General features: G+C 47.6%; 1 protein-coding gene across 2 annotated transcripts in view; it reads right to left on the reverse strand.

The window, feature by feature from the left end:
* Positions 1-24,770, reverse strand: part of GRAP2 (GRB2-related adaptor protein 2) — a 63,969-nt gene that overhangs the window by 615 nt on the left and 38,584 nt on the right. The window contains exons 2-7 of one of the 2 annotated variants that reach the window (XM_006775982.2): positions 18,796-18,887; positions 12,058-12,149; positions 7,259-7,378; positions 4,134-4,302; positions 1,786-1,974; positions 209-337 (exon numbers count right to left, since the gene is read on the reverse strand). In XM_006775982.2, the coding sequence (XP_006776045.1) occupies positions 209-337; positions 1,786-1,974; positions 4,134-4,302; positions 7,259-7,378; positions 12,058-12,149; positions 18,796-18,873 (777 nt within the window). In that variant the 5' untranslated portion in view covers positions 18,874-18,887. Of the gene's footprint in view, positions 1-208; positions 338-1,785; positions 1,975-4,133; positions 4,303-7,258; positions 7,379-12,057; positions 12,150-18,795; positions 18,888-24,770 lie in introns of those variants that run through there. The other variant, XM_015571954.1, reaches the window with a different exon arrangement.

Below are 24,770 nucleotides of genomic sequence, written 5' to 3' on the forward strand. Positions count from 1 at the left end.
CCCACCAGAACCAGAGCCAAGAAATGGGAGAAGGACGGGGCAAGGCTGACGGCCAGCCCCACGGAAACACTCCCCCCATGGTCACTATCTGGGTTCCTACTCCTCTATTTGAGCTCAGTGCAGTTTGGCATCTTTCCTGGAGAACCAACCGTTTCTCTAATTGCCTATCTTACCTCCTCCACTGGGCCCCGAGGGAAAGTTCACGTACCCCGGCCACCTGGAGTTGCACTGGGTCTGTGTGTCTCCGGTGCATGAGGGTGGCATTCATTTCGCTGCCCATGCCCATGCCCATGCCACAGTGTCCGTCGTTTATGTCAAGGCTGCCTCCACGGCGCTCCTAGAAACAGATGCAAGAGAGGAGCTGTCATCACGCCTCCAGAGCATCCCTCACTGTCTTCCCCATGCCTTGCTCGGATAAACACGGCCAGGGTTCCAGTAATAGAAATGATGGTGAGAGGGGGAGGGATGACAACGGTACCTAAGATTATGAAGACAAAGATGATGGCAGGCCCCATTTATTCAATCAAGAAATGCTTATCAGGCCCCTACCATGTACTTCATACTGTTCTAAGCAATGGGGATACGTAGCTGGAAAGAGAAGGTCCCTTGTCTTCACAGGGCATCAGTCCTGAGGAGAAATCATGCACATGTAAGTGACAAGTGAGCAGGGAGACGAATGTCTAAGTCTGCCTGGGTAATCAGGGAGGGCTTCATAGAGGAAGTGATGCTTGAATTCCAACTTAAAGGGGAGCGCCAGGAAAGAGCATTTGAGGCAGAGGGGACAGCATATAAAAAGCCTCAAAGGCATGAAAGAAGATACAATGGGCCATTCCGGTAACTAAAGGTAGTGGAGCACTGCTGAAATGTGTGTGTGTGGGGAGCAGAGGGAGGTAGCAGGAGAGAGGCTGGGGGGACAGATATGCGCCGCTCACAAAGGACTCTATGCCCGGCTAAGGAATTTAGGAATGATGTTATCTGGCGGTATTGTCCTTCTCGGTAAGCCGCCTCAAATCCCATCTGGATAAGGCGGGAGAAGTAAATAAGTAAGTAAGTAAGGCTCCACGGCAGGTGTTAATCCGTCTTTCCTGTAGATCGCCACAGCCAGGTGGGTAAGGGACGTGAACAGATTTGAAATTGTGCTGATAGAAAAATGAAGCAATTGTTCCCTGAGTCCTTGGGGTAAGAAAGGGTATGAGTGTGTGTGTGTGAGTGTTAGGCAGGGAGCAGTTTGATTCACACAGGCTTCTTTGCCAAAGCAGTTTCCATATCATATTTCTACCACTTGGGGCCCCAGCATTATCATCATCCCCTCCCCCTCCCCCTCCTCCTTCTTCTTTTTTTAAAAAAATATGTTTTTATTGATTTCAGAAAGGAAGGGAGAGGAAGAGAGAGAAACATCAATGATGAAAGAGAATCGTTGATTGGCTGCCTCCTGCACGCCCCCCACTGGGGATCGAGCCCACAACCCGGGCATGTGGCCTTGACCGGAACTGATTCTGGGACTTTTCAGTCCACAGACCGACGCTCTATCCACTGAGCCAAAATGGCTCGGGCCCCAGCATCTTCTTTATGAACTTCGTGAGACCTGCTGAGGGGGGCCAGGCCAGCAGCCCCGGACCTCAGCAGAACCATGGCGTTTACTTCCTATGGCTGTTTCCAGCCTCGCGGGAGGCTCTCACCCAGTAAGTGGCAGTGGGAACAAGGCGACCTGAGCCTCAGTGTGGGATGGGGGAGAGAAGGGCCTGCCCCCCACCTCACTGTGCCCACTCTATCCCTTCCAGATACCTGGTGAAAGTGGTGATGCTGCAGGTACCGTTGCTGCGCCGGTGGTGGGGCCGGGTGATACTGCGATGGAGGGGGCGGTGGGTGATCCGACAGCTTCCGGTTCATCGCAGGCCGGGTTTCTTCTCCCACAGCCCCACTGATATGTGGGCCTCCCTGGGGCCATCGGTCCAGGCTGTTGCCCCGGCGACCCTGGGAGAGAACAGAGATGATCCATCCTCCTCCCATGTCTCCTGGCTCTACCCCCCCTCCCCCCCTTCAGGCAGCTGTTCCCAGACTTTGCTCATGACAGCTCCGAGAAACTGCTGACAGGTTGGGGGGCATCTTAGAACCCATGGTTCAGACCTTCAGATTCTCCTTTTTTGGGGATGTCAGTTCTCCGGGTCACAGACTGACACTTTCCATATGGTCTCCATTTAGTCCATTCCTAGTGGGCTTGTTTTTTCTCTGTGTAATCAAGCTTAGATACTCTTTTTTATTCTGACACAGTGCCACCCCTCCTTATCGCATGTTGCCACATGCTGGACATGCTACCCTCCAGATAAGCTCTGCTATTGACTTTGCATGATTCTGAACTGTCATTTACAGCCTGGCGATGAGACACACACAGCCCTCTTGCAGCACCATGGAAACCAGGCCTGCACTGGGCATGCTGGGAGGAGCAAGGCCTTCTTCTTAAGCGTCTCCACCTCAGGAAGCAGAGGGTTATTTTTATGTAACAAGTGTAGAGGGGTTAGTGTATGCCAGGTACTGTTCTAAGCACTTTGCAGATACGAACGCATTTAGTCCAGTTAGGGCAGTTTCATGTGGCCTATCTCTGCCTGCACATCCTAGGAAATTAATACGCCTGTCCGTTTCCTGGTTACAATAATTCACAAGGTCTTGGCTGACCTTTGTTTTTCTTTCTGAGCTTCTGTGTGCACTTGGTGGGAACACCCTTTTCTCCTTTGATTGTAACTTCTCAGGCTGAAAAGCAGCCCATTACTTGAAAGGGACGGTTTCCTTTGTTTCCCCACAGCATGTGTTGCTTTGAAAGTCTCAATGCCTTTTCAAAGAACCCATCCCTGGGATTCCAGCTACTCCAGTCAACGCTTCTTCCTATAGCTCTCTCTTATGTTTTTTCCTTTGAAAAGCATTTTATAAATCGTGTGTGTGCCTGTGAATTTACTCGGGGAAGACAAGTTAGTATTTTCATTGCATCTAGACCAGAATCTGTGGCAAGTGCTCTAACTATATTTTCTCAATTAATCCTCATAACAGCCCATTCTATACTCAGGTTTCTATTTTGTTTTTTAAATGTGTGTGTTTTTTTAAATCCTCATCCGAGGATATATTTTTATTGATTTTAGAGAGAGGAAGAGGGGGAATGAGAGAGAGAGAGAGAGACACTGATGTGAGAGAGAAACATTAATCAGTTGTCTCCCGTATGTGCTCCCAACTGGGGATCAAATCTGCAACCTGGGAATGTACCCTGACTAGGAATAGCACCCATAATCTTTTGGAGCACGCGATAACACTCCAACCAAGTGAGCCACCGGCCAGGGCAGAAAGGTTTCTTAACTTGGCAAGGTCATAGGATAGCTAGTGATGAAATCTGGATTTAAAGCCGGGTCTGTCTGATGCATTTTCTGTGAAAACAATACTCTATATTCCAAATTTTCCAAGAGCAGGAATTGCAGGACTATGCTAAGTACTATGAATCCTGTACTATGCTAAGTCTTCTACCCCAATGCCTCCTCTCCACACCACATCCTGTCACAAAGCTCTAGCTCTGGGCCAAAACTAATGTAGTAATGTCGGTAACAAAGTGACGGCTGGATGTAAGAGCTCACTGCACTGAGTGTGCGGTGTGGTTAGGAACGATGTACGGGAAGGGGATGCATTATCTTCTCACCTTAGGAGGTGGATATCACTGACATCCCCATTTCATGGATGAGGAAACTGAGGATCGGAGACCTTTCCAAAATCACCTAGCTAGGGGTTTAAACTGAAATCTGACTTTTCAGTTATTCTACCTTTCAGAATCCTCAGAGGACCTGCACATCAAATACATCGTCTTGGTGGTTCATGTAAGATTCCAGCTGCCTAAAATATCTAGATGGGCTGGGCCAGTGTGGCTCATTAGTTGAGGGTCAACCCATGAACTAGGAAGTCATGGTTCGATTTCTGGTCGGGGCACATGCCTGGTTGCAGGCTCAATTCCCAGTAGGGGACTTGCAGTAGGCATCCAATCAATGACTCTCTTTCACACTGATGTTTCCATCCCTCTCTCCTTCTCCCATCCTTTCTCTGAAATCAATAAAAAAAACGTTAAAACACTTTTTTTTTTTTCAATCCCGAGATGGGCTGACCTGGTCCTCTCGTGTCCTATCCCTCAGGAAGATCTGCTTCTGTTTGGAGATAGAAGTTGTCCTGTAGTAGTCCACCAGCTTGTTGAGGGATGGAAACTTCTCTGTCCACAGGAAGTAGTTACCCTTGTTGTCTCTCATGACCTTGAAGTGCTGAACATCACCCTCGTGCCTAGAGACCAAGACAAATCCAAACTGTGTGTTACATGGTGACCGTGTCCCCGCCTTCGGGGCTGATGGCACCTGGGGATGCCAAGCGAGTTCTGTTAGGGCAGGACATGGAGAGATGGGAGCTTGCTCATCACTAGGCAGGTGGGTTGGGCCAGTCAAGCTCTAGGGAGAAAGGGCACTAGAGCAGAAGGTAACGTGTCTTCTGACACTGGAGTCGACCTTTGACAAGAAAAAATGTGCCAAGTGCTTTAAAGGCTATGAGGTCAAGGACCTTTTGACTATGTTTATCTGAAATATGGCCATCCCTGAGAAATGTACTACACTAGGGACTCTGCCAAGACTCAGAAGGGAGGGGTTCTCAAGCCCTTGTTCTCTTTCCGTTATCAGAAATACCTTGAACCAGCTCCTTCCAGTCACAGACTTGCTCTGGACAGTCAGACACTACCTTGAGAAATGTGTCATGCTTGGTCTCTACATCGGTCTCTTGGTCTTGCTTTAGTTTTGCATAAATAAGGTTGCAAAGCATTTTGAGCTTTTGGGGAAAGAAGTATTACACAGCATTGTAGAGTTTTCATGGGAACAGACTTCAGAGATTGCTGATCCTTATGTCTCCATGTCACAGCTGAGGATGCTGAGGCTCCGAGAGATGGAGGGCCTTGGTCAAGGTCCCCGCGAATGAATGGCAGAACTGAGGCAAGAACCCCGGGTCTCTGACTCCTGCCTGCCACACCATGTGCACATGCTAACTTCTTTAGATGGGCATCTTTTAACACCAGCTGGACTCACAGGGCAGGGCACATTTGTAGCGGGGTGGAGAGACTGGATTTTATTCATCACAGAAGGGAGGACTGGACCTTTACTAATAGCTCCAAGTCGTTCTATCTAGGATATTAAGTTTATGTGTGAAATGGACACACATTTATATCTAAAAGTTAACTGATGTTAATAGTGCCAATCGCCTGATCCAGCAGAAAAATCAAGAATTTAGAGTGTCAGAGAGTAAAGCTACGTCTGAAGGATAGTGGCGCTTTCTTAGGGATGGAGTTAGTGGTCTGGGCTCAGAGGGGACAGGAATTCCGATCACCAGTATCATTTATGTGCTGGGCTCTGCTCACGGGCAGGGGAACCCATGCGGTGACCTCTGCTTTGGCCGCTCTGGGGGGTGGGGGGAGGGGGGAACCAGCACTGTGCAATCATGGCCTGGCCGTTCACAGATGTTTCCTTCCCTGTAACACCACATGGCTCAGCTCACAGTCATTACCCCTCACATCTGGGTGAAGAGGAGGGAATATCCTTGTGGTATATTATTCCCCCAAAGACCAGAGTGAGAAACATTAACCCTTTCACTCTCATGAGCTGGGAGGAGGTGGAGGCCAGGATTTTGGTGGAGAGAGTGTGTTCTGGGAGGGGCAGAGAAAAGGCTAAAATTTAGTGTTTCAGATGCTTATCAAATGCTAAGTGACAGAACTACAATTAGCCCTTAATTATCTGTGCCCATGACAGAAAGCAAATGTGTAAATAAATAAATAAAAATGACTTCGCTCTGGAATGCATTACCCTACTTTTCTGCAGAAGATGAGATCATGATTATGGTAATAATCACTGTTACAAAAGCTGCATTGCCTCAATAGCAGGGGAAGGCTCTGGCGGAAGGCAGGGCTGACTGCTTTATAGAATCTACTTCCACCAAGGAAATGTACTAGGAAGTCATAGCTCCGGGCTGAAGAGGCCAGAGCCAACTTCAGGCCAACCACAGGCACCAGGAGGTGCCCTTCAGTCTGACAACTCACTTGGTCCATTCCGTAATCAAGGCCCTTAAGAACTAGGTTAGGCTTGTAAGGTTTACTGACAGAGCAAAATTTCATGAAAAGATGTAACAAGCTTAGAATTGTGAGACATCAGTATTGGTCTGCCCTAGAATATACCGCTGTCCAAGCTGTGAGAAAGAGAGGAAAATTAAGAGTTTAAGCGAGACTGCAAGGGCAAAGTGCACACGCCCGAGCTATTTTTGAGCACTCGAGAGGCACATGCACATACAAATCACTGACCCATTATTTGTCAGCCCCTCCTCCCTAGTCCTTAAAATATCCATTCTTTCTAAATAGTACAGTGACCTCAGTTTATTAGCCGAGATTGGATTTATGTACCTAAAGCACTCAGGCCGCAGGCCTTTCAAAATATACTGAATAATCCAGATCAGCATTTCCTGTCACCTAACTCGGCAGCAGGCTTCACGGTGCAGGCTGTCACCCTCCCGTGCTGCCATCAGCATGAATTATGCACTTTCACATGTGGTCACCAAGTCTGAAACGTGACTGCAACCCCAGACATGCTGACCACACGCCGTGTGTTCAGACGTGGGGCTTCTGGGTGTGGCGCTGCGTCACGCTTGTGCCTGGACTGAGTCACTTCCTCTGGGTGCTGAGCATTAGGGAGTTTGCTGTTCGTCTCCCCACCCCCGCCCGCGGCTCTGCCCTGCTGCCTCAGTTGTAGGTGTTTTGTGCGGCCACCCCCCACTCCATATGTACCCATAGCGGTGACTAGGGGTTTTCATTTCTCTCCGACCCTGCCTCAGACTTCCATCTGTAGTAAAAGATTACAATTTAGATCTCAAGATGGATGTGGACAATTCTCCCCACTTCTCTCCGCAAATACTCATCCTGCACCACTGGGCACAAGGCACCGTTAAAGGCACAGAGATGAGGTGGATAAAAATCCCATCCTTCCAGAAGCACCTGTGCTAGAGGCGGAGGCAGAGAAATGTGCACATGCTTTTGGCCACAGACCAATGTGCCTAGGAGTTACATGCATGTGCCATGGGAAGCAAGTGGACAGCATCACAGTTGATAAGATGCCTGGGACCCCTGGCCACCACGCTCCTGAGCAATAGGTCACATGCAAGAGGTCACTTCCTGGCTTAGAGGTCCGGGTCAGGGCGGTGTTGGGGATGGCAGTACCTGACGGATATGGAGAAGTCCCCTGGGGAGCTCTGGCTGGCCCGGATGATGAAGAAACCAACCTCCTTGGCCATGAGTAAGTTCTCTGCCTGGTGTCGCGAGAGGCCTTCGTGAAACCATCTACCGGGTGAGAAAACCACAGGATTTCGGTGAGATGCCAGGGCGATAGGAGGGGGAAGTAGAAGGAGGGAGGCTGGGACAGCAGCGGAGGAAGGAAAAAGAGGGGCCAGGCGCTCTGGAAGCCCAACAAACGTGCAGGCGTGTTCAGGCACAGGAGTGAGTGTGCCCGCGACGCCCCCTCTGTTCCCTCCAGGAGAAGCCCCTCCAGCTCGGAAAACCTGCATCATGGAAAGGTGCGGCTGCACCGAAATGGGGCCTTGTGGGGAGTGGCTCGCTGGGGAGCAGCCTCCGCTGGCAGCTGCGGAGGGAAGTTGCAAGGGAAGAATTGCAGGGACATCCCTGTGCCAGGCGGACAGGGACCCCTGCAAGCACTGGAGGCGGCCACCTGGCAGAGCTGGGGAAGGCCTGGGCTCCCAGGCTGAGACCTCAGGGCCTGGAAGAAGAGTCGCAGCCCTGGCCCAGCTCTCGCTCAGTGCTCGGCCAAGGCTGCAAGGCACCGGGGAAGCCCTGCACATGCACTTGGAAGTGAGCGAGGCGGGAACCACGTCTACAGAGCGGGCTCCTGGGCCTCCTCAAAAACCCAGGCTGGAAATAACCTTTACTGCAGAAAAGGAGAAACCGAGGAGAAACTGCCCTTTCAGGGGGCAGCTAGGGTGGTGGCCTCGGAAGTGTCAGGCCGCCTGTCATCTATGGAAAAGGCCGCATTCCTAGTATTCTCACTGTAAGCTATTTGCCGGAAACATTTTTGCCACAAGCCCTTTTGCTAATGGCCACAAGGCAATTTTGCAGTAAAAAAAGTTAAAATCACGACAAATAAAAGAACATAAAATTAAATAGGCTTCATTTGAATATAGTTGAAGTGTGTGTGGCTTCATGGCAGTGCTGCGCAGATAACGGATTTTATTTTGGGGATCGTAGCTGAGCACTTGTCTTCGTTCTGTGGGAAATGTGGGTTCAACTCTGTGCCCACACAGGGCCTCGCTTCTCTCCTCCAATTAGTGTGTTTGAACACAAGAAACCCACCTTTGGGACCAATCTTCCTCCTCTGGAAGAAATGCTATGCTAAGACCCCGACCACGTCTCCTCTCACTGTATAAAGTCTAGACCATGAAGAGGGCTGGCTAAAACTCACAGATAGTATAGAAATGGGAGGAACTAGGAGAACTTGTCAATGGAGAAATGTAACAAAATGACAACTAGCTTAAATGTACTGTGTGTGGAAGGCAATTGATTGGTTCATCAATGGAGAAATGAAACCAAACAAACAAGCAAAAAAATCAAATCAAACTGCCAAACAATTATTTTCTTTTTTATGGCAGTCGATTGATTTGTCAATAAAGAAATGAAACCAGAAGAAAAAAACAATTGTCAACCAGTTATTTATCTTTTTTTTTTTTTTACGGCAAAATTGCCTTCAGGCAATTAGTTAAATGGGGGAAATGTCTGTAGCAAAATGTCTACAGCAACGACTCCACTAGGAAAGCACCCAGAACGGAAAGGGCCAAACACCTCCACAGGCCAGGCAAGCAGTGGCCACAGCCTCAGGGGAGGCCAGACACCTCTCACCCACAGGAAAGCGAAACAAGTGTTTGCAATCACTGGGCGGCCAAAGGTGGGACTGGGTCCCATTGCTCCCAGGTGGGTGCCCTAATTGCTGCCACTGGAAGGCCAGTGTGTGCGTCCCTTTAAGGCAGCAGTTCTCAACCTGTGGGTCGCGATCCCTTTGGCGGTCGAATGACCCTTTCACAGGGGTCGCCTAAGACCATCCTGCATATCAGATATTTACATGACGATTCATAACAGTAGCAACATTACAGTTATGAAGTAGCAACGAAAATAATTTTATGGTGGGGTCACAACATGAGGAACTGTATTTAAAGGGCCAGAAGGTTGAGAGCCACTGCTTTAACGTGAATGTCCAACAGGCACGGTGTGGGATGCCTTTAAAAGTGAGCAATCCCTGTGCTCTCTAGAATTTAGGAATCCGAACAGATGGGTGGCAGGAGAATGTCCTTACTCCAGGGCTGCAGGGGGTGGTGGGGTCGGCTCTGAGGGGCTGGAAGCAGAGGGTCTGCTGATCACTGGCCTAGAGATCCTGCCCAGAGTATCTGCCACAAGCCCTGCAGGGGTTTGGGTAGGAAACCGAATGGGGATGGGAACAAGAACGGGACACGCTCCACAGCAGCCACGCCTCAAAGGAAATATATCAGATGAGGCAGCAGGTAATGAGGGGATTGTTCAGGAAATACACATTTGTCCTCCGACTAGAATTTGTTGAGTGACACTTTTTAAGACTTGTAAAGCTGTTCACACACTACATATTAAATGAGTGGCCAGGGTTTCAATGTTACATATCATTCCAAAGCTATTCATTCATTCAATAGCTTTTATTAATAAGGGCTGGGCCAGCCCTGGCTGGGTAGCTCAGTTGGTTGGAGGGTCATCCCATGCACCAAGGGTTTGCAGGTTCAATTCCCAGTCAGGGCACTTGCACAGTAAACAACAGAATAGGTACAATAGGCCATGTGTCAGGGGAGAAGAGCAGGAGACAATGAAAACAAAGAGGAGGGGTGGGGAGTAGGGTACAGTATCTATACTAATAAAAGCCTATGTGGTCGTCACACCCTCATGCCGTGATGCCCTCACACCATCACAATCCATCACCAGGAGGCTGCATGTACAGTGGGCGCACGGGTGGGAGGAGACTTGACTCTGCAAGGCCCAGAGAGAGAGGGCGTGGCAGCCGTGGTGCACCGGAAGTCCCGCCTCTACACATGTGAGCTGCATACACCTTTTCTGACCACTCATTGGCTAAGCTCATGGAACGCCACTCGCAGTGTTCTTGGTACCTTGGGTGATAAGAATCCAAGAAGGTGATCTAGGGTTTTTCCACCTCACTCCTAAAGGAAAAAATTAAGGTCCACTGCTGGAGGGGATAAGAAATGTCATATTCTTCCCTAGCCAGTTTGGCTCAGTGGATAGAGCCTCAGCCTGCGGACTGCAGGGTCCAGGTTCAATTGTAGTCAAGGGCATGTATCTAGGTTGCAGGCTCCTCCCTGGCCGGGGCCCAGGTTAGGGCTCATGCAGGAGGCAACCAATCTAAGTGTCCCTCTCACACTGATGTTTCTCTCTGTCTTTCCCTTTCTTCCACGCTCTCTAAAAATCAATGGAAAAATATCCTCAGGTGCCTTCCCCTGATCATCCTGGTTGCCTCCCGTGGCTTAGGAGTGGGCGTAAGCCGTCAGTAGGTCATCCCCTCAAGTCTCCTGGACTGTGAGAGGGGGCAGGCTGGGCTGAGGGACCCATGCATGAATTTTGTGCACCAGGCCACTAGTTTACAATACCTTGCCACAAGGGCCTCACTGGGAGGGCGTATTCTAAACTAAAGGAGCTGGGGAAGATAAGGAGAAAGCAGCAAAGGGGACAGAGGAGGAGCAGTCAGGAGGAAGGATGTCCCAGAGCCAAATGAAGAGGGAGAAAAAAATCTAATTGTGCTGAGATAATGGCCAAGAATTGACCACCGGGACTGTATGTAGTTCACTGTGACCTTGATAAAAAGGGTTCGCAGGAGTGGAAGGATTCTAAAGAGAGTGGGAGTGGGGGAGTTAGAGATAACTAATATAAACAATTCCTTTGAAGAAGTGGAGTGGTAGCTGGAAGGGGATTTGGGATCCAGAGTTTTTTGTTTTGCTTTGGTTTGGGGCTGGGGTTGGGAGAAATCGCAGCGTTGTTTGCTGATGGGATGACTGAGCAGAGAGGGAAAGATAGTTGGTGTGGGGGAGAGAGGAGAATTTTTGCTGGAAGCACAGACGGTTCTTTCCGAGCAGTGTCTAGGTGCAGTGGCAGGCGGTGGGTGGATGCAGTGAGTCAGGAGCGGGTGGAGTGGAGGGGCTTTTCTGGTGGCTTCCACTGTCCCAGTGACCCAGGAAGCAAGGCCCTGGGCTGAGAGTGCGGTGGCGGAGGCACTGGAGGGCTGAGGAGCAGGGAGGGCATGATGTGGCTGGTCATCCAGAAGATGAAGGGCAGCACGGGGCCTGGTGGAGGACAGTGGTCAGCACTGGTTCACAGGAGCGCTGCTGCACCTCCCCACTTTGGTTTTCTAGCAAACCCTTGCTCTTTGGCTAGTCCCTGCCGCTCAGACAAGATTAGCTTTCTATCTAACCCTTGTGGTCAGTTCTCGAGACAAATGAGATTCAATCTCAAATTTTCATTTCCTCTTTATGAAGGGAACTTCCCCTTCTCTCCCACTGACTTCTCTTTTTGGTGAGAGCGTGGTTTCAGGAAGGCAGGGAGCGGCCGCAGGCCTGCCTAGGGCCCGAGCTGTTTGGGATCCCTGACTGGGAGGGAGGGCTGGTTGGCTGGGAGATAATGGAGTGCTTTGAAGTAGCTGCTCTTGAAGTTCAATGGCCAACAGTGCCCCCAGTGGAATTCTTGGAAACCCTGTGATTACAATTATAGATGATTTTAGTTTATGAACTTTAAACAGGTGGTATAAAATTCAAAAGAGAATGCAGTGAAATGCAAATCTCCCTCCCACCCCTGGCCTTCAGCTGCGTGGTTCCCTCCCAAGGCAACCCTTTTTGACAGTCTCTTGGTGTGCACGGATAATTTTAGTGACTGCTGAGCAGTAAGGGGAGTGTGTGTGGGTAGGCCCATCTCAGCAGGCTGGAAATACTTACTCAGGAAACTGGATGTCTATAAAATTCTTGGGCACGTATCCTTCTTGGCTCCCAAGCTCTGCCTTGAGCCACTCCTCTTGGTTACTTAAGATCTACATGGAAGAGAATGAAGGACAAAGACACTGCAGGGAGGACACCAAGAAGCAAAAGAAAGGGGCAGCGGGGTGTGGGTTTAGAGAAAATAAATCAAAGAAACCACACAGCTGCCCGAGTGGGGGAGCAGCAAGGTTATCTTTGGGGTTTAGCTTTTCTTGACCCCAAGCTATTTCTGTCCATGAGGGCCACCTACACAGCTGACCCCGCCATGGCGTGGCCTCCCAGACTCAGCACTCAGGGGCTTCCCAGAACCCCTTTCTCTTTCTAGTTTGGAAATTCATGTGTCCCAGACCTTAGCACCTAAGCTCATTGTCTGGGCTGACGGTAAGAAGGCAAGAGTGACTGCTCCATAATTTTTCTTCTCTGTCAGGTAACTAGGATCCTTTTAAAAATTTAATTTGTTCTAATTTTTTTTTGAAACAAGCAGATTAAAACGTAAGTATCCAAGTGGGGCCAGCTTTGAAAACAGTAACTCTTTGTGTGCACACTCCACGTGGCTCACAAACAATTTGGGCATAACTCAAGATATCTAGACTGCCTTTTTAAAACTTGTTTTTATTTTATTTCTTTTCTTTTTTTATTTGCAAACCACATGTATTCTTGATACATATCTTAGCATCAAGACTATATAAAGAACTCTCAAAATGCAACGGTAATAAAGCCCAAACAATCCAAATAAAAAAAGAACAACAGACATAGACAGCCATTTCATTAAAGAGAATATACAGATGGCAATTAAGCACTTGAAAAGGTGTTCAATATTATTGGCCATTAGAGAAACACAAATTAAGATGACAATGAGCTATCACTACACACCTATCAGAATGGCTAACATAAAAAGTAAAGATAAGACCAAATACTGCCAAGGATGCAGAGAACTGGACCACTCACACATTGCTGGTAGGAATTAAACTTGCTTTTAGAGCCAGGTCACAGGCCAAACCAGAAGTCCTGCCTCGCTATGGCATGGTCCTCCCTTGACAGTGATCCCAAATGTTGTCACCTACCGTGATTACACATGTGATTGGCCTGATTTGGCTCTACGTGCCTTTTGGTTATTTCAGGAAACGTTTCACCTTTAAAAGACAAATATTTGCCCACAGCTCCCCTCTGAGAACGTTTCCATAGTATGTGGCATAGAATCGAACAATAATTCAAAATGACGATGGCAGAGCAAGGTGGAAAGAACCCTGATGATGCCACTGAGCCACGGAATCAGCCACCCAGGAGCCCGCCTACTTCTGGACTTTGGGTGAAAATTAATAAATCTTTGTTTAACAATTTTTAGTTTCTGTTTCTTGTAGCTGAGAGTGTGCTAACTGAGAGGAGTGCTATGATGGAGGGAAAGCAAAGGGCGGAGAGGAAAGACGAGCTGGAGGAGGGCACATCTGGGCTGTCCAGGCAATGACAGGAGTTGCCCAGGAGAAGTCTGATGTTGAAAGAACCACTCTGGGATATGAGAAAGTGCAGTGCATTCTGGGAGCGAAATGCCTTAGTCTGGTGGGAGTTTTGGTCATTGTCCAGAGATAGAGGGGAAACCAGACACCGGCCTCATGGCCCATGTTGACAATTTGAATATTTATCTTGACACTTATGGGAACCATTAAAGGATGAGCCATTAAAGCAGGGACATAACACAGTGAGAATCAGAGTTACTAGTAAGAAAGAGTGCTGCCTCAGAGTGTGGAGACGGAAAGGAGGGGTGAAGTCGGGGAAGGAGCTGCAGGAAGACTACTGCAGACATCCAGACAAGAGACGGAGGGGATCTGGCCTAAGAAGAGGTGAGGACATATTTTAGAGGAATCAGGAAGCAAAATGGGCAGGATTTCATGACTGTTTGTGGAGCGAAGGGAGAATGGGGATTCTGGGAAGGCTCCGGATTTCTGGCTGGGGAGACCGAGTGGGTGGTGATGCCTTTACTAAAATAGAAAATACAGGAGGAGGAGCAGGTCTGAGGGGGAGCTCATGGGCTTCAGCTTGCGTGTGGTGAGGCCAGGTTGCCTCTGGGACCATCTGAGGAGAAAGGCTTAGTGAGCAGTGGGAGACATGTGTCTGGACCCAGCAGCGAGGATGGGACGTTAGAGTCACCGGAAAGTGGTGGAGTTGAAGCCACAGGTCCCCTGGCTTTCTCTCTCCCAGAGATGAAAAGAGAATGAAAGGGAGCTAAGTAATGGAGAAGCAATGACGGCCTCTTTCTACTATCCCTCCTGAGGTGGAGGGAAGGGGACAGCACGTCGAGTTTGGAATGAGAAGACCTGGTTTCCAGCTTGGCCCTGTCACTCACTGCGTGCCCTTTGGTAAGTCAACTGACCATCTGAAATATGGGGACAGAAACCCGGGCTAACGCCTTGATGTGAAGATCAGTTGAGCCCTGTACCTGGACTTCCTTCAGGAGTGTGCTGTTGTTCAAAAATGTAATTCTGTAACATGTGATCTTCTCATGAGGGAGGACTCCAGCTCTGAAGGACACAGAGGGTTTTGTAAGTTCTTTAAAGTGTTCTGTATGTATGTTTTGAGTTTAATCATTTATTCTGAAGAAATAAAAGTGTGTCCCATAACTGAGTTCTAGAATTGCTGAGAAAAGAAAACTTTACAGTTTCTGACATCACATGTGGCTGTTAGTATCACTAGGGACGTGTGGGGTGTGTATGCTGAGGGGTGTGGGGAGCAGAAAATCTAGGTCAGAAGAAGAACTAGGAACAGGCATCAGCGCTGGCGTTCACATAAAGGCACGAGGACGTTTCACGTGGGCCGTGTCCCCGGGTCTATGGTTTCGGAATGGTCTCATGGGAATTTGGAGTTTGGCCTGCGTGGCAAATGTCAAACAGGAGAGCGGGCAGGGATGAGGTGAAAGCAGCCATTTGGAAATTGGCTCTTCACGGTAAGAACCACATTTTGTGCTTAGTTCTCTGACCTGAAACTAGCTGTCATTTTAGTAATCGTGGCTCACACCCATCCACCTCCTCCAGCAACTGAAAGATTATCGCTCGATGCCCGCCACTTCTCCCTGCCACCTGGCGTTCGGTCTGCCTGAGACTGTGTTCCCGGGGAGGTGAATTTCCAGCCTATTTTTGGTGTCTAGAACACAAGGTTTTAAAAAATCCATTTTCTGCAAAGAAGAGTATTCGGGGGGGAGGTGGTTTCCTCCTGCCGTTGAGGGGCCCCAGACTTCCTGTGATCATCTCTCCATCTACTTGGCTCCCCCCTATCTCTTGTCCCCATCACAGAAACCTGAGCAAGGAGTTCGGCCTGAACACGGGAGGGTTGACGCTCCACTTTACTGTGTCTTAATTCTCATAACGCTGCCTACAGAGCACACTGCTGGTTCCATGCCTGACACTAAGTTAGATGTGGGAAGAGGACAAAATGTACAGTTGGGAGAATTTTAAAATTGGATGGAATTACTGCTCCTAGAGGCATAGCAGAAATTTGAAATATTGAAGAAGTTAATGACATAGGATTAACTTGGTGCTTTTAGGCCACTGTTTTAGTAGGAAGAATTGAGGTGGAATTAGATGTACTACAGAAGCAGACAGACTGACAAATTCAACTGGTGCTGGGTAGCTGCAGGTCCGAGGTTTGTGACAAAAACACAAAACACCCGGCGCCCGGCTTTTCAAATGCTTCTCTCACAGAAGTGGGCTCAAGTCACCTGGCAGGAGTTCTCTGCTCACCATTCTGTGACCAGCATCTAGTGAGCACCTGCTGTTTGCACGTAGATACTGGGAATGCAGAGGTGAATAAACTGGGCCTTTGCCCTGCCGGGGACTCACAGGCTGGAGGGGGTGGGTTGGTGGCAAGCTGGGCAGACATTTTTGTACCTTCTAATGAAAAAGTCTGTTTAGCCTTTTATTTAGCTCTAAAGGCCAAACACAAAAGAGCATCCCGGGAGTGAGTTGCAGAGTCAGTCCAAAGATGGCTTTGAAAACAATGGTGAGGCTCCCCGGTTGTTACTCAGCTCTGGGGGGAAGGGACAGGTGTTGCCACATATGCAGAGGGACCCACAGGCAAGGCCACTAACCCCCATGAGGCAGACATTCTGTGAAGCTAAGCCAGAAAGCCCCTCACGGCTTTTCTCTTCACTGCACAGCTGCAATGGACAGAGTGTGAAAAGAAAGAGGAGTTTGGCCTTCTGACGGAGTTCCACACGAGCATGCGGAAATGCAATCTAGCAATTCAAGGCATGTGTACAGAGCACCTGTTGGGGCTGTGATTTGTACGAGATGCTGGGAAGATGCAAAGACGGCGTGGCTCTGCTCTCAGTGAGCTCACAGAGCCGTGGAGGGGTCAACCTTTCATTCATTTACCACCTACTAGGGAGGGTCACCTTTCTGCTGTTCTAGACACTGAGGCAGACCCAGCCCCGCCCTCACAGAGCTTTGTCCTGTGGCCAACACACAAATGGCAATTAGGATCCCATGGGGTAAGGACAGCAACCCGAGGTGGATGTACAGGCACATCAGAGCACGGACGCTCGGCCTGACCATAAATAACTGTCATGTGAGCCATGATCATAAATGCCTTGAATAAAGTGCCTGTGAAATGCTGGGGAATCGCTGAAGAGGAAGTCCTTAATTTTCCCAGGGCAGTAGGGAGCAGGAGGATCGGTGAGGGTTCTTGGGCAGAGGTGGTCAAATGTGTGTGTGGGGGAGAAGGGCATCTGGAGAATGGGGAGAGCCTGAGAAAGGGTGGTGTGTATACTGCAGTGTGACCTGGGGGCAGAGATGTGTGTGTGTGTGTGTGTGTGTGTGTGTATTCATGCACGTGAGCATGATGAAGCTGGGGCCAGACAGCTTAGATTTCAACCAACTGGTAATGGGGGACCACTGAATGCTTCGGAATAAGGAAGTGACATGATCTGATCTGTCTTCCAGAAAAATCCCTCTGGGACTAGTAGAGAATGATTGAAGGAGGAAGATACAGGAGGTGATGGGGTCAGTCAGGGGGCTGTGGCCACAGTCTGAACAGGCAGAGGCAGCAGTAATGAGTAATACTAATAATACGGTGGCCACTTACTGAGCATCCGCTTTGGGATGGGACCATTACCTCTAATCCGTTCCACAACCCGCAAAACAGATCCTGAAGACACTGAGGCTCAGGGGGCAAGTGACTGGCCCAGGCCGCACAGCTAGTAAGCTGGGATTCAAACTCAGATTTATCTGCGCCCAACGTCCATGCTCCTTTGGACTGCACTGGCTCCTCTCTAGCAAGGGAATGGCCTGAGACGTATCATTGAAGAAAAGTATTCAGAGCAGAGGACAGTGCTAGCCAGTCAGACAGAACTCCGTTCAGACCCGGGAGAGGGAGTTAGAAGTGTCACACTCTACAGGCATTGTAGTAGGGTCATTATATTCTACGTAAGGACATCGCTGGTGGATTTTAAGGGAGTTTTGGGGGTGAAAGTCAGATTCCAGGGTTCCTGTGGAATGAATGGGAAGGGAGGGAGTACAGGCACCAGTATAGAGAATCCATCCCAGTATTGGCAGCAAAAGAGAGGCAGGAAATTGGAAGCTGAATTGAGAAATGGAGTTGAGGGAAGTTTTTTTTTTCCTTTTAACTTTTCTGGGGAATAGGGGAAATTCAAACAAGACATTAGGTTCTATTTGCAATGAGAGATGAGTCATATGTTCACAATACCCATAGGTAAGGGAGAGATTGCTCACCAGGCGGCAGATCCTTCTGTGACCTTGATAAGGTCCCAAAGAATTGAAGGTCACCTTTTCCTGAGTCAGCAGCCAAAGGCCATTTTGACCTTGGAAAGCTCTAACATCGAAGGCACATTTTTTTTTGCAACCACCTTACTAGATCTTGCAAGGTGAGAACAGTTAGAGGGACAAAACTGGGGGTGTTTCTTTCTATAACAAGCCTAATTCTTAGTGGTGAGACAATGGTGGCCTTAGTGCTGCTGGGAGCCAGGGATCAGGATATCCGAGGTGCTGAGGCCAGGCAGGGGGATACTGGCCTCACAGTGGCCTTCAAGAGGCCACTTTTACTCTTCTGCACCAAACAGGGGCTAAGATGCAGAGTCTGCCAGTGTGAGGCATGAAAGTTGGAAGAGGTCCAAGGCCTCTTCAGCTTAGCGAGTGGCCACTACAACTCAAGTGCAGGCTGGGTGTGCATGGTCTTTGTTGAGTCCTGTTTCCACCCACACCCTCATCCTGTAGTTCCAGCCCTGCTGGATCTCACAATGCGCACAGAATTCCACATGGGCTTGCTCATTTCCGAACTTTAGTGAAAAGTCCAACTCTCCTTCATTACATCCTAACAACTGATGTTGCCACACTGGCCACAAACCCACCTTTCACGGTGGGACCACTTGCTCCCTCACTTGTGCTGCCTGAGCTCTCGGATAAGAGCATCTACAACAGCCCTTTGGATGGATTAGTCCCCCCTGCGCCGCCTAAGACCACGAGCATCTCAGGACAAGGATGATGTCTTATGCCAACCGCACTTCCATTCCCTGGGCTGGTAGCTGGCATACAGGTGCTCAGAAGGAACCCTTTTGATTGAGGTGAACTTCTCTTTTGGAAAGGAACTGTGTGTAATTCTTTAGAAACAAAGGCATGTGTTGTTATTTTAAGTCAGTGACCAGACAAGAGTAACCTAAACTCCCCAGGGGGCCCGGGGCCTCACATCACCTACCTTCAGAGTATCTCCAGTGTGAAAGCTCAGCTCATCCTCGCCTGAGGCGGTGAAATCAAACTTGGCGACGGCTTCCATGTTGTAAGGAGAAGCTGGAAGAGAAAGAACGCGGTCATTGTGCCGTTCGGCCGGGAGAAGGGCAGCGGGCAGATGGTGCTGTGTGACAGCTGAGCAGTTGGTAGGCGAGTGGTCCACTGTCTCAGGCTGGAGAGCCTGGCGCAGGCATACTGTGAAGACTCTTGTTTTGGAGAAGAGTCTTGCTGGAGCCTTTAGGGCCTGCTTCCTGGCATCACTGTCTGAATCCCCAGATGCCAGGAGCAGGGAATGAAAGCCAGAGACTGACTCTCTTTTCATCTCCCTTTGCCTGGCCCGGCCTGTCACCATTTCTGGGGCATCTCCATTTCCAGTTGATAGGGAAGGAGACTTGCTATCATCTCTAACTTGAGGCCTGAGGGGCCAGAAAGACTGCTTTTTAAACACAGTCTGGTCCGAGGCTGCCCCTTGGCAGCTATATTTAACCCGGTGGTGTTAATTAGACAGATGCCATTGCATCTTTTACATCTGAATCATTTAAGAGAATTAGACAGTGCTGGCCACTGGGGACCTTCAGGTCCTTCTGCACGTTTGAGAGTAGAAAGCTTTCTGGTTTTAGAGTTGGGAGACTCGATAAGTCAGCTTCCTAATTTATGTTATTAATATTGTGTAAGCCAAGTACATTTGGAAAATTTTTGTTTTAATACTTCTGAATTGAGTTAAAATATTGACCTCTCCTAGTAACAGATGAGACCTGTGTAGAGATAAATAGGTCAGCCTACAAATGAAATAGAGGTGTTTGTGTTGTTCCTTTTTTTGTTCTAGGAGGCAGCGGGGATGTAATAGAGAGCTGAGACCTGACTTGTTGGTGAACAGCTGCAAGCAACTAACCTCTTGGAGTCTCAGTTTCCTGGTCTGTAAAATGGGGGTCATAATATCCAACTAGTAAGAGGGTGAAATTAAATTAAATAAATAGATGCAAAACGTTATAGAAGGTAAAGCTAAGCGGCATTTTTGTTTCAAAATAATCCGATGGAATGAATTTATCCTCAGCAAAGGTAGGCTGGCTAACACAGCACAAGTTTTCTTCTCGTCTCTCCCATCTCCTAGAACTTTCTCATTGAAATTTGATATTTATTCTCCGTGACCCTCAAATCCTTTGGTCCTCTGCTAAGATGGCTTACTGTCAGGACAGTCTTGAAAGCTGCTAGTTGGCTTTTATGTTTTGCAAAATTTGCCCAAGTTCGAAACCCTTTAGGTTAGTAACACTCAAACTTAATTGACTTTCAGTGACTAGTAAACTGGGACAGTAAATTGTCCCCTCAGTGGGGATTTCTGCCTAAGTGACAAGATTTGGGTAAATAAGAAAGGAAGGCCGCCACGGGTGGGAGGGTGCAGCGGCCGAGATCAGGGGATTAGAACCGACTGCTTCTGAATTTAGTTAAAATACTGACCCCTCCTAGTGACAGAGGAGACCTGTGTAGTGGTGATAGCAAGGGGCTCATCTCTTTGATTTTCCACATTTGCTTGCTCGTCCAAAGGTAATGTGTAGAGATGAGTATTACCAGCCCCAAAGAAAGATATTCCAGGTGCCGAAGTAAAATGTCACTGCTGCCTGAGCTCTAACACACATCAAAATGATTGTGAAAGAACAAGAAAAAAAGTAGACTTTTTGTACACTTTCTTCAAGATCTGTTCATCTAAGGCAGCGGTTCTCAACCTGTGGGTCATGACCATCAGAAAACACATACAGCATATCAGATATTTACATGACGATTCATAACAGTAGCAAAATGACAGTTATGAAGTAGCAACAAAAATAATTTTATGGTTGGGGGTCACCACAACATGAGGAACTGTATTAAAGGGTCGTGGCATTAGGAAGGTTGAGAACCACTGAAGGCAAATTAAAATTTTTGTGACCTAGGATGACCCACTCAACGGGAAGGCCTATTCTGCCCTCCTTAGTGAATGCTAACTGCCTTTGATGATTTCATTCACTCCATTACTTTAACATCCAAAGCTTCCCCTAATTAAGGCCTTGCCTCTAGTTGGCACCACATTAAAATGTGGTGTCTGAGGGTCACCCTCATGGTATCAACAGTGAACACTGGTCACTTCAGGAGATCAAGTGTCAGGTGAATGGTCCTGAAAACCAAGATCCCATTTCCATGCAAATTTACCTTAATGAGCAGGATGGAGACAAGGGGAGTGCAAATGCTAAACATATTAGAAAGTCACATAAATTAGAGATGAAGAGAATATTCAAGGCCTGCTCTAGATGTGACCTTGAGCTTGGGAAGATCTGTCCTCCATTGCATGTAACTCCGATCAGGCCTCGGCCCCGGCTGGCTGTCAGTCACTTCAGAGAGAGGGCTGAGGCGGAAGCAGAACTGCCTCTGAATAGGGGCACTTTTCTCCTTCCCCCACGAGGCAGGTGGCTGGCTTTCAACGACACAGCCACATCACACAGCTCCCCTGCTTAGGATATTAATCCTGGCTCAGAAAACCCAATGAAATAGGCCCACTCTTCATGAAATCGCTTTGAAAAAATTTGTTTGCACCCCATTTCCATTTGTGAAATGAAATCTTTCAGCTGCTGTTCGGAGGAGGAAGCTGTTCAGGGGAGAGTGAGGTATGCTTTGTTTTTGTTCAAATCACAGGGCTTTGCAAATTCTTCCCTTGATTTTACCATTCTCTGCCTCCTGAATAGCAGAGGATGGTACATGTGCCACCCCTGGAGCCCGGTCTCCTGTTTGATCAGAGGAATGCGTCAAAATTTATATCTCATTCCTCTATAGCCATTCGTTTTAATTTAATTTGGGAAAGTTTAAAATTGCCACCAGGGAAAAATAAAACTGAACTAATGTAGTTTATTCAATATTTATCTGTTTGTTTTATAATCTGTACCCACTACCACTGCATCTGGGAAACTATATATATGAATATATGATAAAACATGATAGCAAACACGTTTGAGATAGAAAAGAGGAAAGAGAGAGATGAGAGAGATGAGAGAGAGAGAGAGAGATACATATGCCACAAAGTATGACGGGGAAGAGAAGCTGTTTCTAGAATTAGAATTCGAGAGTGCAATGCCTTCTCCATGCTGTCTGCAGAAACAGTGCTACTGGCCTCACAGGGAGAGGGCAGAGCCACCCCTTCAGAGAGCCTCCAGATGGATTAAATGTGCTTTTTCCTGCCAGTGATCAGCTTTAGAAATGGCTGAAATGCTATCTGCCATAGAGTATGAATGAGAAGTGACAGTTTCCAGGGGCAGGCAAGCCACTTCCAGCAGCCTCCCCCTAATCCTACCTCAGAGCCCAGGGCTCCTGTCCCTACTGCGACCTCTGTTTCTCACCAGCCCGCTGCATGGGCCTCACTCCCCCTTTACTAATGGCAGGGAATAGCCATTAGCGGCCCCGACACAGATCCGCCTCACCGCAGGGCAGCACCACACAGGACTCCCAGGCACGATTTTCTCTGCCCTTGCATTTCCATTCAAGCTTCTTTTACCACCAAAGAACTTGAAAAAATATTCAGACTAAATACCAGGAATGCTTCTCTACTTCTAAAATAGAGTCACCACAGAGAATGGAAACAAAAGCCACGAGACAGTGCTGTAAGATACATCCGAATTGATGTCGTTTACCTACATATGAATACCTTGTCACACATAATGTCAACACATATAGCAATTTTGGTGAAATGTAGCTGATGAAGCATCTCCTCTCCTGTAAATTCGAATACTGCTCTAACAATGAAGTCATGTGATATGAAATTAGTTAGATTTTGCAAGAAGAGCTCTTGCACCAAAACTCTCAGCTTTTCTCCCTTCGTCCTATAGCAACTTAGTATCTGGAGCCATTAATAATTTTATTTTTTAATCCAGAAGGCATATAGAAACCTTTTCAAATTTTTTAATCTGATTTGTTCATGCAGATGTAGTTCTATCAAAAGACCTTATTTTACCTTAAGATATTTGTTGCACTGACCTCTGTGCACTGCTGTGCTTAGAAATTTCTAGTTCAGTTCATTAAGAGCTGTAACAAACTGATTTAAGGTAAATCTACATGTTTATTGAAAAGAAAATCCTTAACTGAAAGCCAGAATTAGTGGATGTATTCAGAAACACATGGTTACCATCAAAATGGTAAGAGACTTCTTAAAAGATTTCAGCTCCTCCTAAGATGGCTATGAATAGTCAAGGTTCCTGTTTCATGAATCTCTTAAAAAGAGCAATTGCGTAACACCAGAAGCTGTTTGAAGATTCAGGCTCAAGATCCATCGAGGGAGCCGAGTCCTCAATTGAATCAGTGACCACACTTCTTATTTTTCTGGGGAGAGTTCTAATTTGAAGATCATATGACTTGCCCCAGTTTATACTGTAATTCAGTTAAGATAATGCCTTGGGGGGAAACAGGGAGAAGCACTGCTCTTTATAAAGATTCTTAAACAACATGGGGTTTGGGGTGCTGACCACACCCCGCCCCAGTTGAAAATCTGCCTATAGCTTTAGACTTCCTGAAAGTTTAGCTGTCCCTCAGTGTCCATGGGGGATTGGTTCCAGGACCTCCACAGATGCCAAAATTTGAGGTTGCTCAAGTCTCCTAGATCAGTGCATACAGTAGGCCCTCCACTTCCCTGGACTCCTCACCTCAGGTCAAAAACTGTACAGACATTTACTAAAAAAAACCCCACCCACGTATGAGTAAACTGACACAGTTCAAACCCGTGTTGTTCAAGGATCAACTGTGTTGCTTGTAGCATATTTATCAGGACATTAGCAACAAATATAATTTTTATGAATTTATCTTGTGCATCAAATAAAGTGATAGAATAGTGAGGAGTTAACACCGAATAGTGAGGAGTTAACGTTTTAGGTTTTGGGCTGTAGCTAGGAAGAGGAGCTTGGCTACAAGTGTAAAGTTGTACCAGCCATTGAACTTCACCTAAGGCAGACACTTGGAAGCCACAACTTTCTATTTGTTAGGCAAAGCCCCTCCTGGAGACAGAGCATTTGCTGCCCTCGGGAGCTGATGGGTCAGCTCAATGACTTTCCAGAAATAGGAAACCTTACCCTACCAGGAAAAAAGTGTAGCTAAGCCTCACTGTACACAATAGCTCTGTTCTTGAAAAGTTATTATGAATAGGGTATTCATAAATGAACCATATTAGCATACATATGGAAGCTCATTCCATAAAAGAACCCCCGTGGTGAATCCTTTTACAAAGTGAAAAGGAAAATTTGTTATGCAAATCACTACCCTTTAATTTACCTCTTTTAAAGTCTGGATGTTCCTGCACCGAGTCTTAAAACTGAGCACACCTGTATAACCCTTGAGGTACCTCACACCCTGGGTTAAATCAATATTCGTTTTCCCTCTTCTTAATTCTCAAAGCCTTTTTTAAAAACCTCTCCTATTGATATATAGCTTTTCACTTTGGAGTATAGACTGGGAGTCGGCAAACCATTTCTGTAAGGGCCAGAGTGTAGATATTTTTGGCTTTGTGGCCATACGGTCTCTACCACAACCACTCCACTGTGCTGTTGCAGCCCAGAAGGCAGCCGGGAGAAGAGTGAGGGAATGGGCGAAGGTGGATTCCAATAAAATGGTATCTATGAATGCTCAAATTCAAATATACTTTTTACATATGCCACAAAGTATGACTGCTCTTCTGATTTTTCCACAACCATTTAAAAATGTAAAAACCATCTCAGCTCCTTCTCAAAATTACGTGATGGGTTGGTTTGGCTTCCTAGCGACAGTTTGCCAATCCACGGCATAAATGTTTATATCCGTCTCCGGTCTCTCCTAATCATTTGTAAACTTGAGGAGAAAGGCTGTAGATTAGTGGACAAAGTGTAGGCTTAGGAGTTGATGGGCCTGGATTTGAATCTTGGATGTGCCATTTACTTCTCAAGTGCCCTGTTTCTTCAT

The sequence above is a fragment of the Myotis davidii genome, unplaced genomic scaffold, assembly GCF_000327345.1.
Source record: "Myotis davidii unplaced genomic scaffold, ASM32734v1 scaffold428, whole genome shotgun sequence".
Lineage (NCBI taxonomy): Eukaryota > Metazoa > Chordata > Mammalia > Chiroptera > Vespertilionidae > Myotis > Myotis davidii.